The 21,488-nt window shown below is 34.8% G+C and overlaps 2 protein-coding genes, 1 non-coding gene and 1 pseudogene across 5 annotated transcripts; 2 read left to right on the forward strand and 2 right to left on the reverse strand.

Moving 5' to 3' along the window:
* Nucleotides 1–190: 190 nt before the first annotated feature.
* Nucleotides 191–3,533, forward strand: PGSIP3 (plant glycogenin-like starch initiation protein 3). 2 transcript variants are annotated; one of them, XM_085757631.1, is made up of 4 exons: nt 191–487; nt 630–1,272; nt 2,223–2,703; nt 2,895–3,533. In XM_085757631.1, the coding sequence occupies exons 1-4, from the start codon at nt 455–457 to the stop codon at nt 3,370–3,372; spliced, it is 1,635 nt and encodes a 544-aa protein (XP_085613757.1). In that variant the 5' UTR covers nt 191–454; the 3' UTR covers nt 3,373–3,533. The 2 variants fall into 2 exon arrangements, with proteins under 2 accessions (XP_085613757.1, XP_085613750.1); XM_085757624.1 differs by having other exon boundaries at nt 191–482.
* TRNAR-CCU (transfer RNA arginine (anticodon CCU)) lies at nt 1,407–1,479 on the reverse strand. The gene has a single exon. It is a non-coding gene; the product is annotated as a tRNA-Arg (tRNA).
* A 1,134-nt stretch (nt 3,534–4,667) lies between the features above and the next one.
* LOC146952025 (UDP-glucuronate:xylan alpha-glucuronosyltransferase 2-like) lies at nt 4,668–16,747 on the forward strand. Its single transcript, XM_085757637.1, has 5 exons — nt 4,668–4,946; nt 9,465–9,675; nt 9,937–10,579; nt 10,938–11,400; nt 16,233–16,747. Exons 2-5 carry the CDS (start codon nt 9,484–9,486, stop codon nt 16,708–16,710), a joined length of 1,776 nt encoding a protein of 591 aa, XP_085613763.1. The 5' UTR covers nt 4,668–4,946; nt 9,465–9,483; the 3' UTR covers nt 16,711–16,747.
* Nucleotides 16,748–17,885: 1,138 nt separating this feature from the next.
* LOC146952026 (hydroquinone glucosyltransferase pseudogene) lies at nt 17,886–20,588 on the reverse strand (annotated as a pseudogene). Its single transcript, XR_015033094.1, has one exon. The product of XR_015033094.1 is annotated as a hydroquinone glucosyltransferase pseudogene (transcript).
* Between the last annotated feature and the right edge of the window lie 900 nt (nt 20,589–21,488).

Raw genomic sequence — 21,488 nt, forward strand, 5'->3', positions numbered from 1 at the left:
TAGGTGTACATAACATAACCTGAAATATAAGTAAAGCAATTCCATTTTGTTCCAATCTCCAATATTGTCTAAGGACAAATGGAGCTATATAAATGGTTAGTCTTGCTTTGAGATTTACTTATAAGTCATAATTCTCTAACAACTACATCCTAATCCTTGCTACTTAAGCCAATCCTCATATTTAACTACTAACACATCCTAATTTATGAAAGAGGGATTCATTTACATATATAGTGTAGTCCCCTCCATTTTAGGCACTGTTATTTCTCCTATAATATTGCACTTTCAAAATGGATGTTTCAAATCTTCATAAGTTGGTGAAGACAGCACCATCCAAAGCTTTGATTATGAGATTCAATTTGTTATGTCTTTCCATCTTTCTGATTGTTTATGCAACCCTTCTTCTCCGTCCTTCTTCTTCGGTCTATTTCGATAATGCAGCTTCACTTGTTAGATGTTCATTGAGAGAATGCCATCACAAGGTAAGGTGAGCCTATTCTAATGGCATGGCATCCCTTTCTTTCTCATCTTCTTCTGTTTTTGCTCTTTGTTTTTTAGTTTTGTTCTATTTTAATGTGTACCAAACATGGAAATAAATCTTTTATGTTTGTGTGATCTTCAACTTATAGGGAGAAAATAGCATAAAAATCAAAGCAGTATTAGAGGAATTACCAAAAGCAAAATCAAGGAATCCAAAGAAGAATGGAACTAAGATAGAAGTACCAAGTTTTCTAGGCGAAAAAATCGGTAAAGGAATGAAAATTGGAACGGTGAACATGGATGAAGACGATGATGTAAGCGAATGGAACATACATGGAGAAACAATACCAATTAATTTCGACAAAGTATCACAATTTTTCGACTGGACAGATTTATTTCCCGAATGGATCGATGAAGAAGAAGAAAGCGACGTTCCGACATGTCCCGAGTTACCAATGCCAGAATTTGCAACATATGAAAACATGGACATAATAGTTGCCAAGTTACCATGCAAGTATCCAGAAGAAGGATGGGGTAGGGAAGTTTTAAGGTTACAAGTCCATCTTATTGTAGCAAATATGGTTGTGAAAAAGGGGAAGAATGATTGGAAATGGAAGAGTAAGGTTGTGTTTTGGAGTAAATGTAGACCAATGTTGGAGATTTTTAGATGTGATGATTTGGTTAAAAATGAAGGTGATTGGTGGTTTTATGAAGTTGATGTAAAGAAGTTGGAACAGAAAATTTCTTTGCCTGTTGGGTCTTGTAATTTGGCTTTGCCTCTATGGGAACAAGGTATGTATGTATTCTTACACACAATTTTGCATAAGTGGTAAAAATCAAGAGTGAGTAATGATTATTATTACTTGAGCTATAAGTAAAACGTTTATAAAGTAAAAAATAGTAAAAGTAAAAAACGATACTGAAAACGCGCCAGGTAGGGGTCGAACCTACGACTTTCTGCTTAGGAAACAGACGCTCTATCCACTGAGCTACAGGCGCTTGTTTGTTTTATCTTCTGTTAACAATTACTATTATATAATGGGGATATATAAATGTTTATTTGAAGTTTATGATGAGACCAGACCAGTTCTTAATTAATCTTTTCTTTATTGTGGAGGACGGTTAAAATTATAGTCAAATTATATTTTATTTGTGCTTCAAAACTAATAGCATTTTTTTAAAAGGAAAAATTCATAACATGTTAACCACTACATTATTTTGCATGCATGACCCTAACCAACCACTATATATTGACTTGTTATGTTAGTAGTTACTTGTTTTGTCAGCATTAATTTGGTCTTTGTCTCAACAAAAGCTTGTTAATACTAGTCCAATATCCTGGTCTACCCAAATTCTTGTTTTCTAAGAAACATTTTCCCTACGTCACAATCAAAGTTGCTTTTTCAATTCTTTGATGAAAAATAATTTAGATTAGAGAACACACCTCTTGTAAGTAATTAACAAGTAGCTTTCAAATTGTTTGCATAATAATAAATTTAAAAATGTTACTAAAAAAAAATTAAAAATGTCGCTCATAATCTTGTTAAAGCGTATGTATTTCAATCTAGTATATTTTACTATCTCTTTCCCGTCTTCACTGTATTGATACTATTATCTTGAATGAAATGATATGCGTTTTCTTTGTCGCAAAAAAATAAATTATAACATAAATAAAAAATTGAAAACAAAATAAAACTATAACATCGTTAATAATAAAATAAAAAATAGTGTTGATTTTGCAGGGATTGACAAAGTTTACGACATGTCCAAAATGGAACAAAACGTAAGAAGCAAAACAAGAGCAAAACATGAAGCCTATGCAACAGTCCTACACTCTTCAGAAAGCTACGTTTGTGGAGCAATAACACTTGCACAAAGCCTCTTAAAAACAGGAACCAAACGTGACCTTATACTTCTTATTGACAGCTCCATCTCCGTCCGCAAACGCCGTGCACTGGCAGGTGCCGGTTGGCAGATTCGAACCATCACCCGAATCCGAAACCCGAGAGCAGAAAATGGAACATATAATGAATACAATTATAGTAAGTTTCGGTTGTGGCAACTTACTGATTATGAGAAAATCATCTTTATAGATTCTGATATTCTTGTGCTGAGGAATCTTGATATTCTCTTCAACTTCCCTCAAATGTCTGCCACTGGGAATGATCAGTCCATTTTCAACTCTGGCATCATGGTTATTGAGCCTTCCAATTGCACCTTCAGGTAGTTTTTAATTTATCAATTAATTTTCTTAGCAACACAATTTAAGAATGTAACTCATACTAATCTAGTAGTTTACTCGATCGAGTCGCCTTCTAGTTTTAAGATTATTTTTCTATGGATTCATATATGTGTGTACAAAATATATATAAGGTAATTCATCTTCTAACAAATGTTATCTTATCTTAATGTAGTGTGCTTATGAGCCGGCGTCACGACATCGTATCATACAATGGAGGTGATCAAGGGTTCCTAAATGAGATATTTGTGTGGTGGCATAGACTTCCAAGAAGAGTAAACTATTTAAAGAATTTTTGGGCCAACACAACAGTAGAAGCAAGTGTGAAAAATGGCTTATTTAGTGCTGACCCTCCAAAACTATATGCTATTCACTACCTTGGTTTGAAACCTTGGCATTGCTATAGAGACTATGATTGCAATTGGGATGTGGTGGATCAAAGGGTTTATGCTAGTGACGTGGCGCACCAACGTTGGTGGAATTTTCATGATAGAATGGACAAGAAGTTACAAAGTTTTTGTAGGTTGACAAGACAACGTAGGACTGAGTTGAATTGGGAAAGGAGAAGATCTTATAAGATGGGATCACTTGATTATCATTGGAAGATTAATGTCACTGATCCTAGAAAATCTGGATCTCTTTTGATGGATTAGATTATTATACAACTTCCTTTTTTTTTTTTTTTTCCATTATGTAATTTTTTTTCTTTTGTTTCATTTTTTGTTTTTGTTTTCCTTAATCTCCATATATCTTGTACCTTCCGTATGGTATAGACATATTCATGTGAAAAACATTTCATGATGATTATTTATAATGCTCGAGTGTTCCTCCAGCTAAGGATACATGGTGCTCCACATTCGACTTGCAGTCTTCCACAAGTCAACATGTGTGCAATTTTCCAGAGAATGTTCGTGCGTGCTCATCGCTTTCTTCATTTAGTAGCGCCAAAAATATGTAATACGAGCTAAATGCTTCATTGTCCAGTCCCACTAAATTTTACCAACTTTGATGTCTCCATGACTTTTTTATACTTCAGTGGACTCGGAAAAATTTAACTGCCCTAGTTCAGCAGCGTTAGCGCTCGTCCAACTTGCTATCGGCTAAAGGAAATTTGTCTGCTCCTAAATCGCCTATTTTCCGATTTTGTCTAACATGATATTTATTACTCCCTCCGTTTCAAAATGAGTGTCGCTTTAGGTGTTTACACACATATTAAGAAATGCAATGATTAAGAGAAAGAGAATGGTTATTTTACCAAATTATCCTTATTAACTATTGGTTAGTTTTAAAAGTAATAGTACTTTGGAAGTAGTGTGCAGAGTATTAATTGGAGGGTACAATTGAAAAGAAAAAGTTATTATTGCATTGGAAACTGAAAGCGACACTCATTTTGAAACAAATTTTTTTGGTTAAAGCGACACTCATTTCGAAACGGAGGGAGTATTAGGTGTAAACATGTGCCCCTGCTTAGTTGTATTATCAGTTAGTTAATTATGAGCAATGTGATGATGCGAGATGTAAATTGAAACTACTATGCGTAAACAGTGTCATCATTGTGCCGTAAAAATAGAAAACTAACTATTAAAAACCCTTTTAGAGTTGCGATTGGCCAAAAGACTAAGCTAAATGCATAGCAATGCCAAAGTAAATTGAATTTTACAAAGTCTGCACCGCAAGCTAAATGCATAGTTATGCTAGAGTAGAAGAATTTTACTCATGCATTTAATGCCTTGTAGAAACGTTGGCAATTGCTTGTTGAATTGTCCTTGGCTTGAAATCCATATTTTTTTTTCCATAGTTTATATTTAGTGACAATATACTTTTCACCAACCCTATTTATTTGGACACCCACCCCTAAATTTTATACACTCATTCTATACCTTATCTTCTCTATATATGGTGTTATTGAGGTGTTTGGGTGTCCACCAAACATTTTGGATTTAGAAATTGTAAGAAATTGCAGTTGTACACTCACCTGAAATATAAGTAAGGCAATTCCATTTTGTTCCTTAAGTCCAATATTGTCTATTAAACAAGGAAAGGAAAATGGAGCTAAGTAAATGGTCTTGCTTTGAGATAAACTCATAGTTTTCTAACAACTACTTTCTAATCTTTGCTACTAAAGGTAATCATCATTTTTAACTACTAACACATCCTAATATTTGTAAGAGTGACACATTTTCATATATAGTTCGCAGTCCCCTCCATTTAGGCATTGTTATTCCATGTTGGTGTTTATACGTAACTCAGAAAATAGGAAGGGAAAAACTAGAACTTTATTGAATTGAAAAACTGCTGTCAAATACAAAGCTGTAACTTAAATAAAAACAAATACTGAGTAACTAACTCCTAATCTTTAGCCACTACTTTATTAGCTAATTAAAAACTGAAATATTAAAAACAAATTCTCCTAAAGACTTAGTCAATCAGTGCAGCTGGCAGTAACAACTGCTGATACACACGTTCAACACTCCTCCTTGTATCAGTAGTTGGATATTCCAAGTTTCTCCCTTAGTAACTCAAACCTGCCTATTGGAAGAGCTTTTGTAAAGATGTCTGACAGCTGGTCTTCAGTCTTGCAGTACTTCAAACACACATCTCCATTCTTTTGGACATCTCGGAGGAAAAATAATTTGATGCTAAAATGCTTTGTTTTACCGTGAAAGACAGGATTTTTGGAGATGGCAATGGCTGCCTGGTTGTCCACCATTACCTCAGTAGTTTCCCTTTGCTCTAAGTGCAAATCAGCTAGAACTTTTCTTAGCCACAAGGCCTGATTAACAGCTGCTGTGGCTGCAATAAACTCTGCTTCAGCTGTTGATTGTGCAACAATATCTTGTTTTTTTGAACTCCAAGAGAATATCCCTGTTCCATAACTAAAACAGTAGCCTGAAGTGCTTTTCATGTCATCCAAAGATCCTGCCCAATCACTATCTGAGTAACCTTGTAACTTGAAATTTTCCGATCGACAAAACTTAATGCCAAAATTTATGGTTCCCTTAACATACCTCAACACTCTTTTTGCTCCTTTGAAATGAGATTCTTTAGCACAATTCATGAATCTTGAAAGAACATTTACAGCATACAAAATATCTGGTCTTGTAGTTGTAAGATACATTAAACAGCCAATTAAACTTCGGTAGAGTGTTTCATCCACTTGTTCTTCTTCGACATCCTTGCATAGCTTCTCCTTTGGACACATAGGAGTGCTCATGCTTTTACAGTTCTCCATATTGAATTTCTTTAACATCTCCTTTGCATACTTCCTTTGACAGATGAATATATCTCCACTTTTCTGCTCAACTTCCATGCCAAGGAAATAAGACATTTCTCCCAAGTCTGACATCTCAAACACTTGCATCATATCATCCTTGAACTGCTGAATCAGTTCAACACTGCTGCCAGTAACTAGGAGATCATCAACATACAAAGAGATCACCAAAAACTTAGCTTGATCACCTTTGACATATAAAGTGGATTCACTTAGACTTTTAACAAAGCCTAACCGCACTAAGTACTCGTCAATCCTGCTGTACCAAGCTCTTGGAGCTTGTTTCAAACCATACAAGGCTTTCTTTAATAGATAGACATTATCTTCATGCCCTTTCACAACAAAACCTTCAGGTTGCTCAACATATATTTCTTCCTCTAGAAATCCATTTAAAAAAGCTGACTTGACATCAAGATGACATATTTTCCATCCCTTTTGTGCTGCAATAACTAACAACATTCTAATAGTATCTTGCCTAGCAACTGGAGCAAATGTATCAAAGAAATCTACTCCAAAAATTTGAGCATACCCTTTAACCACTAACCTAGCTTTATGCTTGTTGATTGATCCATCTGCGTTTAGCTTTGTTCTAAACACCCACTTCACCCCTATGACTCTTTTATGCTCAGGCCTTTTAATAAGTTTCCAAGTCTGGTTTTTATCGATCATGGTAAGCTCCTCCTGCATTGCAGCCCTCCATTTGGGATCTTTTTTTGCATCCCAATATCCTGCAGGTTCAAGGACTGCAACATTGCATCTTTCATAAACATCAGAAAGCAATCTAGTACCTCTTACAGGAGGATCATCAACTAACTCATCTTGATTTTGAAAAGGATCAACTATTGACTTATTTTCTGTATCATTCCAGTTCCACTGCTCATTCTCCATGAACTGCACATCCCTGCTTATCAAAAATTTCCTTGTGTTAGGTTGGAAAACTCTATAAGCTTTAGATGTTGAGCTATAACCCACAAATATACCGGGTTCAGCTTTCTTATCTAACTTGTCTCTTTTAATCCGTGGCACATAAGTAAAACACAAGCATCCAAATATTTTAAAATTTTTTAAGAGAGGCTTGTAACCATACCAAGCTTCAAAAGGAGTCTTCCCGTCTACTGCTTTGGTGGGAAGTCTATTAAGTAGAAATACAGCTGTGTTTGCAGCCTCTGCCCAATATTCTTTAGGCAATCCTTTCTCATGAAGCATGCATCTGACCATTTCCATTATTGTTCTGTTCTTCCTTTCACTCACTCCATTTTGTTGAGGGGTGTAAGGGGCTGTAAGTTGATGCTCAATGCCTGCCTCCTCACAGAACATAGTGAATTGTGTTGAAGCGTACTCAGTGCCATTGTCAGACCTTAAAACTTGAATCACACAACCACTTTGCTTTTCAATCCAATTCTTAAATCTCCAAAATACCCCTGCAACCTCTGACTTGGACTTGAGAAAATAAATCCAACACATTCTGGTGTAATCATCTATAAAGACAATGTAGTATTTGCTCTCATTAAGTGAAGTTGTTCTTTGCTGTCCAGCCAGATCTGTGTGAATCAGTTGCAGCTTCTCTGTTGCTCTCCAGGTTGCTTGCTTGAACGGTAATCTTACTTGCTTACCATACTGACATGCCTTGCAGCTTGGTAATTCAGCATCTAAATGAGGCAAGCCTTGAGCCAGATCCTTTCTTTGCAAATTCAATACTGCTGCATGATGAAAATGGCCTAATCTTTTGTGCCATATCTCTGTACTATTAACCGTAGCTGGATAAGCTATTTGCTCCTCCTTCATTGGATCAAATGAAAAACTTTTGCTTCTCATTTTAATGCTGAAAATTACCTTATCATTGGCATCTTTGATCAAACATTGCTTATTTTCAAAGATGACTTTAAATCCTTTATCAAGTAATTGACCCACACTCAGCAAGTTTTGATCAATCTCAGGTACATATAAAACATCAGAAATTAGCTTTGTACCTGTGCAACTTTCAATGGCCACGGTTCCTTTTCCTTCGACATCAATCAGTTTACCATTATCGATTCTGACTTTTGATATTTGTGATTTGTCCAGCTCTCTGAATATTTCTTTATCATGGGTCATGTGATGGGTACAACCACTATCCACTAGCCAACTTTCACTTGAGCTACTGCTTGTAAAACATGTTGCTACAAACAACCGCTCTTCCTCTTCTTCCTCTTCTTCCACTTGTTGATTTTCAGCTTGAGCCTCATTACTTTGTTGAAAATTGCTTCTGCAAATTCTCTCATGATGCCCAAGTTTGTTGCACTTGTCACACTTCACATCAGGTCTTCTCCAACATTTGAAAGGAGGATGACCGAATTTTCCACAATGCTTGCAAGGAGGAAATTCTCTATTTTTTTCTTCATTTTTGTAGTCGGTGCTTCCAACTGCCTCTTGTTTGTTGAAACTCTTCTTATACTTATTTCCCATGCTCTTTTCTCCTTTGTTGATTTTTAATTTAGCTTGTAATGCTCCTTCCACTGAACCTTCAGACCTTATTATTCTTCTTTGTTCTTGGGCCTGCATAGCATTTACAAGCTCCGCCACGGTAAGCTTTGACATGTCCTTGGTATTTTCCAAGGAAGTGATAGTAGCTTCAAATCTTTCAGGGACAGTCACGAGTATTTTCTGAACTATTCTTGAATCAGACAATTCAGAACCAAGCAATCTTACTTTGTTAGCAATGCTAATAAGTTTATTTGCATACTCTTTAATTGTTTCAGACTCCTTCATCTTTTGCATCTCAAATTCTCGAATCAAATTAAGAGCTTGCATTCCCCTAATTCTTTCATCTCCTTCATATTCAGTTTTGAGGAAATTCCATATTTCATATGCTGATTTGATGGTCATGATTCTGGTGAAGATTTCTTCTGAGACAGCAGCAAACAAAGTAGCTCTTGCTTTTGACTTTCTTGTTTTCCTTTCCTTGTGATTTTTTATCTGAGCCATTGTTGGATTGTCTGACAAAGGAAGAACTTCGTAGTCCTCCTCAACAGCTTCCCAGAGGTCATTTGCCTCTAAATACGCCTCCATTCTTGCTGCCCATATATGATAGTTTTCACCATCAAACACAGGTATTGGTAGGGCTTTGTAGGATGTTTCAGAATCCATCTGATTGATGAATTGAAAGATAGTGTTTAAGCTTTTATGGTGGGTTTCACTCACTTCACTCACAAGTCCCTCTAAGAAGAAGGCTCTAGATACCAATCTGTTGGTGTTTATACGTAACTCAGAAAATAGGAAGGGAAAAACTAGAACTTTATTGAATTGAAAAACTGCTGTCAAATACAAAGCTGTAACTTAAATAAAAACAAATACTGAGTAACTAACTCCTAATCTTTAGTCACTACTTTATTAGCTAATTAAAAACTGAAATATTAAAAACAAATTCTCCTAAAGACTTGGTCAATCAGTGCAGCTGGCAGTAACAACTGCTGATACACACGTTCAACATTCCAGCTAACACTGCACTTTAAAGATGGATGTTTCAAATGTTAATAAGTTGGTGAAGAGAGCACCATCCAAAACTTTGGTGGTCCGATTCAATTTGTTCTGTTTTGCCATCTTTCTGATTGTTTATGCAACCCTTCTTCTCCGTCTGCCTTCTTCGGTCTATTTTGATAGTGCAGCCTCACTTGTTGGATGCTCTTTGAGAGAATGCCATCACAAGGTAAAGCGAGCCTATATCGCTTAAATTTTCTAGGCCGATCAATTTAGTCTATAATATTGTCACAAATTTACTAATTTCATTGAGTATTTTTAATGTTATGATCAAATTATTTGACTAGTACAATTTCAACGACTATATTATCGGACTCCGACAGTTTCAGAGATGAAATTACCTATTTTGTACATTTTTTCTTGATATTTAGAAATGTTGCCTTACCATAGAAATGTATCTTGTATATTTGTGTGATCTTCAAACTTGTAGGGAGAAAAAGGCATAAAAATGAAAGCGGCGTTAGAGGAATTACCAAATCAAAAATCATGGAGGCCAAAGACAAATGGAACTAAAATAGAAGTACCAAGTTTTTTAGGCGAAATAATCGGTAAAGAAATGAAAATTGGAATGGTGAACATGAATGAAGATGACGACATAAGTGAATGGAACATACATGGAGAAATAATACCAATTAATTTCGATAAAGCATCACAATTTTTCAACTGGACAGATTTATTTCCCGAATGGATCGATGAAGAAGAAGAAAGCGACGTTCCAACATGTCCCGAGTTACCAATGCCAGAATTCACAACATATGAAAACATGGACATAATAGTTGCAAAGTTACCATGCAAGTATCCAGAAGAAGGATGGGGTAGGGAAGTTTTAAGGTTACAAGTTCATCTTATTGTAGCAAATATGGTTGTGAAGAAAGGGAAGAAAAATTGGAAATGGAAGAGTAGAGTTGTGTTTTGGAGTAAGTGTAGACCAATGTTGGAGATTTTTAGATGTGATGATTTGGTTAAACATGAAGGTGATTGGTGGTTTTTTGAGGTTGATGTAAAGAGATTGGAGCAGAAAGTTTCTTTGCCTATTGGTTCGTGTAGTTTAGCTTTGCCTATATGGGAACAAGGTATGTTATCTTACACTATTGTAGTTTTTCAAATTTTGTTTTGCAAAATTTGCATTACACTGGCAAAAATCAAGACTAGTCAAGTCTGTATTGCTTGACTAGCAAGTAATCTCAATATAAATAAGTTGTAACAGTTTTTCATCACTAATGAGATCAGTTTTACAACACATACATTCTTCTCTGAACTAACAGCATCTTAATTCATCTCTATCACTCGTCATTAGATTACTTAACAAACAAGAAACATTGCAAGCTGCGCTAACAACTTTCAAACTTCTTGCATTATAATAATAAACATTATTGTGTTCTTTATAAAATTATAACATAAATAAAATAAAAATAGTGTTGATTTTTGCAGGGATAGACAAAATGGAACAAAATGTAAGAAGCAAAACAAGAGCAAAACATGAAGCCTATGCAACAGTCCTACACTCTTCAGAAAGATACGTTTGTGGAGCAATAACACTTGCACAAAGCCTATTAAAAACAGGAACCAAACGTGACCTTATACTTCTCATTGACAGCTCCATCTCCATCAGCAAACGTCATGCCTTGGCGGACGCAGGTTGGAAGATTCAAACCATCACCCGGATTGGAAACCCAAGAGGAAAGAATGGAACCTACAATAAGTATAATTATACCAAGATTCGTTTGTGGCAACTTACTGACTATGAGAAAATCATCTTTATAGACTCCGATATCTTTGTGCTGAGGAATCTTGATATTCTCTTCAACTTTCCTCAAATGTCTGCTACTGGTAATGCTCGATCCATTTTCAACGCTGGGATGATGATTATCGAGCCCTCTAATTGCACCTTCAGGTAATTTTTAATTAATCAAGTAATCCATTTATGAGGATTGGTAGCAAGTAGTAATGATAGAAAATTAGCAAGTGTACTAATTTATATCGAAGTAATAATTTAATTCGTATCCACAGGGACTGTTCTAATCTCTACTTGGCAATTCCATTAATATTCAAGATGTATGTAAATAGGGTGGAGGTTGCCTTAGGCAAATTGGTTTTGGTTGCAATGATAAATAAATAACTGGAAAAAAAAAAAAAAATAAACTTGGTTTTTGAAATACGTTAAGGGAAAGGATTAGATCTTTCGAATCATCTGTCCATTACTAATTAGTAATCTGCACCTAAATCATACAAATGCTATTCAGTTTACGACAATTAACAAAATAACTCAGGTCAATCCCTTGACTCAGAGCCCTCTTCTCTGATTATAATTCCCTAATTCCTTAGGTGAACCTATAATCATCAAAGGTTTTAAGTCCGTTAATTTTAGAATCACAACCTAACAATTTTCTATCCCTAGATCATCCGTTAAGTTGAACAATATAAATATGTCTGAGTTATAAGCTGGTGTCAGCAGTCCTATAATCTCTAAGATCAATTATATTGGGTCAGAATCATAAAAGCATTACGCACAATTTATACTGAATAAACTAAAATAACATTCATGATAATTCAGAGTTGCAGATTACATAGTCATTAGCTAGAACAAAATCATCTATGACCTAATCAATGGAAATTAGCCACTCATGATAAAAGAATTAAACAACATGAATAAAAAAAAGAAATTACAACAGAGACGTTACGGTACTCATGAAGTTTTCTTTAATCATAGATGCTTGCATGATGTAGCTTCCGTTCCCAATTAGTCCTCATCCCAAAACGTGATTCTGCTCCTTTTAGGTTCCTGTACCAAAGCGTGAATCGGCTTCCGGCTGTGGGCAGCTAGCTCCCTTTCTTATGTGTTGTGCGCTTCTTTATATAGGTTCATATAACCTAGTTGCCTTTCCCATTCATATCCTGACAGCATGATGCGTTTTCTTTTCTCTTGGTCAACATAATCAATTTTAGTCAAAGCCCAATTGGTTTTAATTTCTTCTACTAACACATGCTAAATTGTGCCTTTTTGCAACACACCATAGACAAGTGACACATTGATTTGTTTCTCATTCTCTTTAAGCTTAAAAACAGAATTATAACAATAAAACACTATTTGACTCAATAAATCATAAACTATAATAATTTATTCAAAATGATTCTAAATTAAATACTAAACTAATAAAATAGACTAAAAACTTAACTAAAAAGACTCTGAAAATATGGAATGACAGACTGTCATCACAACCCCAAACTTGAACCGTTACTTGTCCTCAAGGAACAAACTTGTTAAATTGACAATCGACAGTAAAATAACAATTACCTGATCAAGCGATAGTACCCAAAAGTTCAACACCTTACTAGATAAAGATGAGCTAGTTTGACTTGTACGCATCCACCAATTCACAACTCCACGCAAAAATATGAAAGGGGTTCACACACAGTCGACATGCAATCTACATATTACCATACGCTTGAAAAGTTTCTAAACGTCAATCAAAATCAATGTCAATGCACACTTTGAGGTCTTAAAGGGTTATAACGGGGCTTAGGTGAAGGTGGGATAATATTTGGATAAGTAGGCTACACAAAATTTGAGTTAGGCACTCCTACGGAAATTAAAGCACAAATTCAATCCATCATTCACCTTTGGAACAACAATTCTTGTAAAGGTACTAGAGAACACTTGTAACTATTGGGACAATCGAGTTTAAAGTTACTCGGATTTTCAATGTTTTGTCCCTTTTTCATTCTTTTTTTTTTCTTTTTTTTTTGATACACCATTTTTGTGTGTATTTTTCGTGATAATGTTCTTTCTTTGTTCTCTAGTACCCCCACCCCAAACTTAGTTGGTTGCAAATTCCAATAGCAACCCCAAACTTATTATTTCGCAACATTCTACAATGCCTAACTCAGAAAAAAAAAATATGGGACAAGTCCTAAAAGTCTCTAAGCTTGTAATGCAGTTTGTCACCGAACAAAAAGTTCTAAGCCTACCGGCTCAATTTGGCTAAGAAAAGGATAAAATATAACAATTAAAATCAGGGTAGGCTTCAAAAAGGCTCACAGGACCAATCACTTTTGCCTCAGTGTGCTAATGACAAAGATCAATCGACAGTAGAGAAACAATGCAAGTTCTAGAAATGTAAAAGCATGGAACACTCTATATAAGTAAATTGAAAAAATAAAATTTGGCCATCAACCTTACAGTTTAGATTTCTGGGAGTTGTGACTACCTATCTTTAACTGCCGTACACTTCGCCTTTGAATTTCAAGTCACTACCTCCTTATGAACTTTTTGGAATACCACTTGAATAAGCAATTGTTACTAAACTGGAAAAAGTCAAGAAACAAGAAAATTCATTAATAATAAACAAGCAAACAATTAAAGTTACTGAAAAAGGGAATTAAACTGACACAACTGACATCTGACAAGTTATTAAAAAAAAAATAAGAATTGATGTGGACTTTGATTTTTTTGTTGTCCATCTTTTCACTTTTTTTTGTTTTTTTTTATTTTTTTTACTGAATAAAAATACCTGCAAAATAAAAAACATTAAAAAAAAAGAGGATGGGTTGCCTCCCATCAAGCGCTTTCTTTTGCGTCATTAAGCTTGACGCCTCAGCCACTGTTAGGGTGGCAAATATGAAAGAAAGAATATGTCATCTTTCTTCTTCCTCTTCTTTGGTAGGAATTCCATGAACTTCATATAAAGTAGCAGATGCTCCCATGATCCAACTGTTAGACTTTTGGCATTGGAGCTATCCCACCTTAAAGAAGAATAGATATACTCTTGCAAAGGAATGGTTTCTTTCAACCCCGTTGGTTGAGACTTCAGGTAGAGACCAACACTCCTCACTTGTGCATTTTCTTCCACCACAACATGACACTCAGTCTCCATCTCAACCAGCTGCTTCTCACATTCATTCGCTTTCCCAACAAGATCACCACACTGAACTTCAAATTTCTCAAATGAAACTTGATTTAATATCAAGAAATCATCTAAAATATTTTGAAGCTGAGTATTGTAATCGATGTTGATAAGCTCTTTCAGCCCTTCGCAATCTGTACCCTGATCATTCACCTCATGATCACATCTCGCATTTAATCTTGAGATTTGATTGTCCCGTTGTTCTATCTTCCAAGAAAGCAAATGTTTTTCATACTCCAACGTAACAATCTCCTCTGTGTCATAAAAGCGTAACCTGTCTACTAACCTGTCTATCATAGCTGCAAAACTTAGATAAACTTTTTAGCAGCAAAGTACAATGAGATATGAAGAGCATAAATCATAACATATATTTTTTTCAATTTTTTTAATATATAGACAAAAAATGTAAATGACAGAAATCCTAAACAATAATGAAATTTCCAAGCTGAAATAATTCAACAGTCCCCGGCAACGGCGCCAAAAACTTGATAGAAAATTAGCAAGTGTACTAATTTATATCGAAGTAATAATTTAATTCGTATCCACAGGGACTGTTCTAATCTCTACTTGGCAATTCCATTAATATTCAAGATGTATGTAAATAGGGTGGAGGTTGCCTTAGGCAAATTGGTTTTGGTTGCAATGATAAATAAATAACTGGAAAAAAAAAAAAAAATAAACTTGGTTTTTGAAATACGTTAAGGGAAAGGATTAGATCTTTCGAATCATCTGTCCATTACTAATTAGTAATCTGCACCTAAATCATACAAATGCTATTCAGTTTACGACAATTAACAAAATAACTCAGGTCAATCCCTTGACTCAGAGCCCTCTTCTCTGATTATAATTCCCTAATTCCTTAGGTGAACCTATAATCATCAAAGGTTTTAAGTCCGTTAATTTTAGAATCACAACCTAACAATTTTCTATCCCTAGATCATCCGTTAAGTTGAACAATATAAATATGTCTGAGTTATAAGCTGGTGTCAGCAGTCCTATAATCTCTAAGATCAATTATATTGGGTCAGAATCATAAAAGCATTACGCACAATTTATACTGAATAAACTAAAATAACATTCATGATAATTCAGAGTTGCAGATTACATAGTCATTAGCTAGAACAAAATCATCTATGACCTAATCAATGGAAATTAGCCACTCATGATAAAAGAATTAAACAACATGAATAAAAAAAAGAAATTACAACAGAGACGTTACGGTACTCATGAAGTTTTCTTTAATCATAGATGCTTGCATGATGTAGCTTCCGTTCCCAATTAGTCCTCATCCCAAAACGTGATTCTGCTCCTTTTAGGTTCCTGTACCAAAGCGTGAATCGGCTTCCGGCTGTGGGCAGCTAGCTCCCTTTCTTATGTGTTGTGCGCTTCTTTATATAGGTTCATATAACCTAGTTGCCTTTCCCATTCATATCCTGACAGCATGATGCGTTTTCTTTTCTCTTGGTCAACATAATCAATTTTAGTCAAAGCCCAATTGGTTTTAATTTCTTCTACTAACACATGCTAAATTGTGCCTTTTTGCAACACACCATAGACAAGTGACACATTGATTTGTTTCTCATTCTCTTTAAGCTTAAAAACAGAATTATAACAATAAAACACTATTTGACTCAATAAATCATAAACTATAATAATTTATTCAAAATGATTCTAAATTAAATACTAAACTAATAAAATAGACTAAAAACTTAACTAAAAAGACTCTGAAAATATGGAATGACAGACTGTCATCAAGTAACACACTCTTAACACACTATTATAAATACACTTTCTTTTATGTGTCTATAATGTTTTATTGTAGTGTGCTGATGAACCTGCGCCACGACATTGTATCATACACCGGAGGTGACCAAGGATTCATGAACGAGATCTTTGTATGGTGGCATAGGCTTCCAAGAAGAGTAAACTATTTAAAGAATTTTTGGACCAACACAACAGTAGAAGCAAGTGTGAAAAATGGATTATTTGGTTCTGACCCTCCAAAACTATATGCTATTCACTACCTTGGTTTGAAACCTTGGCATTGCTATAGAGACTATGATTGCAATTGGGATGTAGTGGATCAAAGGGTTTATGCTAGTGATGTGGCACACCAACGTTGGTGGAAATTTCATGATAGAATGGACAAGAAATTACAAAGTTTTTGTAGGTTGACAAAACAACGTAGGACTGAGTTAAATATGGAAAGGAGAAGATCTAGTAAGATGGGATCACTTGATTATCATTGGAAGATTAATGTCACTGATCCTAGAAATTCTGACTCTCTTTTGATGGATTAAATGTTTATACAAATTCATTTTTCTTCTTCTTTTGCTTCATTTGTTTTTGGTTTTCCTTAATTTTCATATATGTTATGCCTTTCACATGATATAGAGACATTAGTGTGAAGAGTTTTTCATATAGATTATTTATCTTTGAATAGTTGAACTTTGATTCATTAAAATTTTGTTTTGGGTAAAGAAATATAATGATTAATGACATAAGTGTGATTATAGAGATTAGTCTCAAAACTATATAATAATACTAATAATAATACAAGTCACACTGATTAGTGCAAGGAACAAGAGTAGGATGTCATTGAACTTGAATAATTAAGGGGCTTTTAAAATGTGACTTGTAATTCTGAAAAGCCTAATAACACTAAAATTATAAATAGAATTTGATATTGATCCCTTGGAATGGTTGCCAATGAGAGCAATGTCACTTTTAAGCAAAGAAACAACACAGTGCAGACTAAATCCTAAAACCTTATTTGATTTCTGCAGGATCAGATATAGTTGAGAAAATCAAAGTAATTCCAGCCTAAAGAACATCCCAAACTTATGACTCAAATTGTGGCTTTTCGGTTATTGCTAGGAACGTAGAATTCTGTCTGAATATTCCTTCAAAGTTTCATAGATTAAGTCGATGAAAATTCTGAAGCCATATAGAGACGTGAAAATCTATATGTAGTAACAGGATAATCACAATTAGCAAGTTCATCAACAAGTAAAAGTAATGCTGCATTGTATATCCTCAAATTCAGCTGCCAATTAAGCCACCATAGATTTGCAAGTAATTAAGACCAAATTGAGATTAATTTAAACTTCTTCGACATTCAATCAGTGGAACTATATGCTCTTCTCATCTAAGAGAGTGATAGGAAATCAGACGAGAAGAGCATAGTATACTCTAAATTCAATCTGCTAAACAAAGTTAATTAGAATAAGAATGAGGCATGACTTCTTTTCCAGTAGCTATGCCTGAACTGAACCTCGTACAAGACTTTCTTTCCGGCCTTACGCTTCCCAGTCTCAGGAAAAGAATACATCAATGTAGGGTCACTTGTCTTGACCTATAAAATTCTGACTATAATAGTCTCAAAGGTTTAGCTCAAGTGGTAGAGCTAAAATATTTGAAAGAGTTTAAGAATGAATTCCAGTGTTCAACTCTAACAACTAATATAACATGAAAATAACTCAAATATGAAACAATGTTCGATATTGTCCAACAATTAGGCATGGGAATGCCATGAAAATGTAAATTTTATGACTATTTTGAAGGAACAATCACTGATTGTTCATCAAAATATAGATCTCCACTTGTTCATCACTGATTATTCCAAAGAAGAAACAGAAAAACTAGAATGGTTAAAAACAATTTTTCTTTGACAAAATAGTTCCATAAAGCTAGTTTTCATGCACCAAATTTCTCCACTTGAGTGCTAATTGAGAAATGGTATTTCTAGAAGACCCGTCTTCTTTGAGTGCATTAGAAGAAGCTTCTTTCAATTCCTTCATATTATTGCGCAGTTTCTCACCTTCTTCTCCTTCCATTAGACACTTGATCACCTTAGAAACCTCTATCCTTTCCACAATGCCATTTTCATTAACTCTTGGCCTCACTCCCACCTTTAGGCCCTCACTCAACACAACTGCATTCATTCTCTGCTCAGCAAACAAAGGCCATGTGATCAGTGGCACACCATGCATCACACTCTCAAGGATTGAATTCCATCCACAGTGACTCAAGAATCCACCAACTGATCTGTGACTAAGGATTTCAATCTGAGGTGCCCATGATGGAATAACCATTCCTTGCTCCTTGGTTCTCTCCGAAAACCCAGATGGTAAAAACTGCGAAAGATCAACATTGTTTTGTGCTGAAAGATATGCACCACTGGCTGAACTACTTGGTGCTCTTACAACCCATAAGAATTTATGATTGCTCAATTCCAAACCAATAGCCAACTCATCAATTTGTTCTTGTGAAAGCGCACCGCCACTTCCAAAAGAAACATACAAAACTGAACAATGCTGTTGTTTATCTAACCATGTCAAACACTCCATACCATTGCCACTATTATCGGATTTTGTTCCCGTTCCGAAAATGGGCCCAACAGGATACACATCAGGGTTTCCAGTTCCTTCTTCTGTCAATGCTTTTATAGGACCTTTTTCAATTTCCAGGAAGCTATTAACAATAATCCCATCAACATAATGGAATCTTTTAACACGTTCGATCAAGAATTTGTAAGCTTCATTTGATCTATCTTGAGCTTGGTTATATAGATCATGTCCATGAAGTGGTACACAACCTGGTACTTGAACAGGCTCTAGGAGATCTCTGTACTCACATGATGTTTCCTCATCCAACTTTGGCAAATATAAGTGCAAAGACAATGTGGTAGCTGCAGCAGGGAAGTATATATAAGACAGCATGTTGAACTCCTTAGCAAAATCTAGTGCTTCAGCAGATAAAGAATCAACCACCAATGCCACAATGGGAGTCCTTAAAGTTAAGGAGCTTAAGGCCAGATGTAAATATGGCAGAGAGAGTGTTACTGCAAGCTGGATTTGGCTTTCCATGGTAGTATCTTGTGGTAGGTCCTTAGGGTTTACAGGTGGAAGAAAAGTGTAGTTGATGTTTGATGGAAGAGTTTGAAGGAATGAGTTTGAGGCACTTGAGGGTGACCCAAGTGTGGGAATGAAGCAAGTGACATGAAAGTTTGGATGCAGCTGAACAAGTAGCTTAGAGAATTCAAGAATAGAGACTAAATGACTATACCAAGCACCTGGAACAATAACAATGTGAATCGTTTTCTCCATGAAATTTTTTGGTCAAGTTCAAGGGCACGAGGTAGATAGATAAGATAAGATAGTTGCCTTTTGTTTTGTGAGTTATGAAAGGAAAAATTACAAGAGAAAATATATTCGTATTAAATTCATTTTATTATCGTCTCTTCTCTTATTACAATATATTAATGGCTTAATAGCAGTTTTAGCCCCCTAACTTTTTTAAAGTTGCAATTTTGGTCCCCTAAAAAAAAATCTACAAAACCGCCCTCTAAGTTTTGCTCCTGTGGCAGTTTTGGCCCCCCAAGGTCAATTTTGACTCGGTCTACGCTGACGTGGCACCCTAAGTGAGGTGTCACGTGTTATTTTTTTTTACCAAAAATTGGCCTTTGGGGGCCAAAGCTGCTACAGTTGCAAAACTTAGGGGCCAGTTTTGTAGGTTTTTTTAGGGGGCCAAAATCGCAATTTCGTGAAAGTTAGGGGACGAAAACTGCTATTAAGCCTATATTAATATATCATATACATCTTTTTTTTTTGGTGACCGGGGTTCGAACCCCGGACCTTGAATATATTATGCATTGTCCATACCATTGAGCTAAACTTACAAGGACAATATATCACATATATCATATTACATTTTAGATTTCCTTCACTCTTTAGATGTTTAATGGCGAAGTTATATGTGTTAATGGGCAGCCTTGGCTATAAAAAAATATTTTTTATTTGAATAAGTTAGTATATTATATGATTAGTTTATCCTAATAATTTATATTTTACTGAGTTTATTTGACAAAAACTAATAGAAAAATAAGAAAGTAAAAAAACATTCACTTATTTGATGGGTATATTTCATTTTATTTTGATATTTTTTATTGTTTAAGCAACTACAAACAAAACTTTATTAACATCAAAAATTGTCAAAAACAACACACATATTTATTTATTTATATTTTTGGCCCCTCACAAAATGGCTAACTTTGCCGCCGTAGATGTTCATGAAATATTTATTAGTGTTGATGAAATATTTTCTACATTAAAAATAGAACCCCACCTATATTCCCCTAAAAAAAATAAAAAAATAAAAAATAAAAACATATCAATGCAAGTGCTACATGGGCGGATTGAGAGGGTACCCCATGTGACCATGGTCTACCCCCTCCATCAAGATCTTCTTTCGTTCTCACCCGACAACCTAGATCTGCAACAACCACAAGGAATACTCATCCTTAATCATGTTGTGGTTATTTTTTATTCCTTAATAATCATTTTGAGATTTTTATGTTCATGATTGTAGACATGTAACACCGCAACGACGAATGAATAAGTTTTTCTGTCCTTGAATTTTCATCATATTCATCCTTAAATTGTTCGAAATATCTAGAACGTCCTTAAATTTTATAATGTTCAATCAATGTAGTCCCTCCGTCAAGTCTCGTGGAGTTTCAAGTCATATGTCACGTATATAAGGACTAATTTAATTGAAAAAAAAATTTTGCTCAAAAAAATTTAATTGAAAATTTTGAATCTTTTTTTAAACTTTTTTTAAATGAAAGTAATTATAAATTATTACACTGACAAATCAAGACGGGGTTGTGTGTTTTTTTTTTTTGTGGTGGCCGAGATTTGAACCTCAGAGTTGTACTTATCAACTGAGTTAAGCTCACGAGGACGACATAGTTGTATTATATTAGTAACAAGTAAATCTTTTCGATGTAAAAAATCCTAAAATTCATGTTTGGAGGGAGAACAGACAAAATGTTTGAGATCACCTAAAAAAACTTTTGATTTTGAAAACATAGTGGAAATGGTCCATGAATTATGTTACTCATTGTCAAATCAATCATGAAATCGGCACTTAACAACAAGATTTGACGGAGTGACTAAATTGATTGAACATTGAAAAAATTTAGCAATTACAAATAATTTGGGGTTAAAATTAATAGATTTGTGAAAATTTAAGGACGAAAAAGTCTACTTAATCCCACAATGACCCTACCATCAAC

This window comes from Medicago sativa, chromosome 1 (genome assembly GCF_051527215.1).
Source record: "Medicago sativa cultivar Bolivia chromosome 1, Bolivia_mono, whole genome shotgun sequence".
NCBI lineage: Eukaryota > Viridiplantae > Streptophyta > Magnoliopsida > Fabales > Fabaceae > Medicago > Medicago sativa.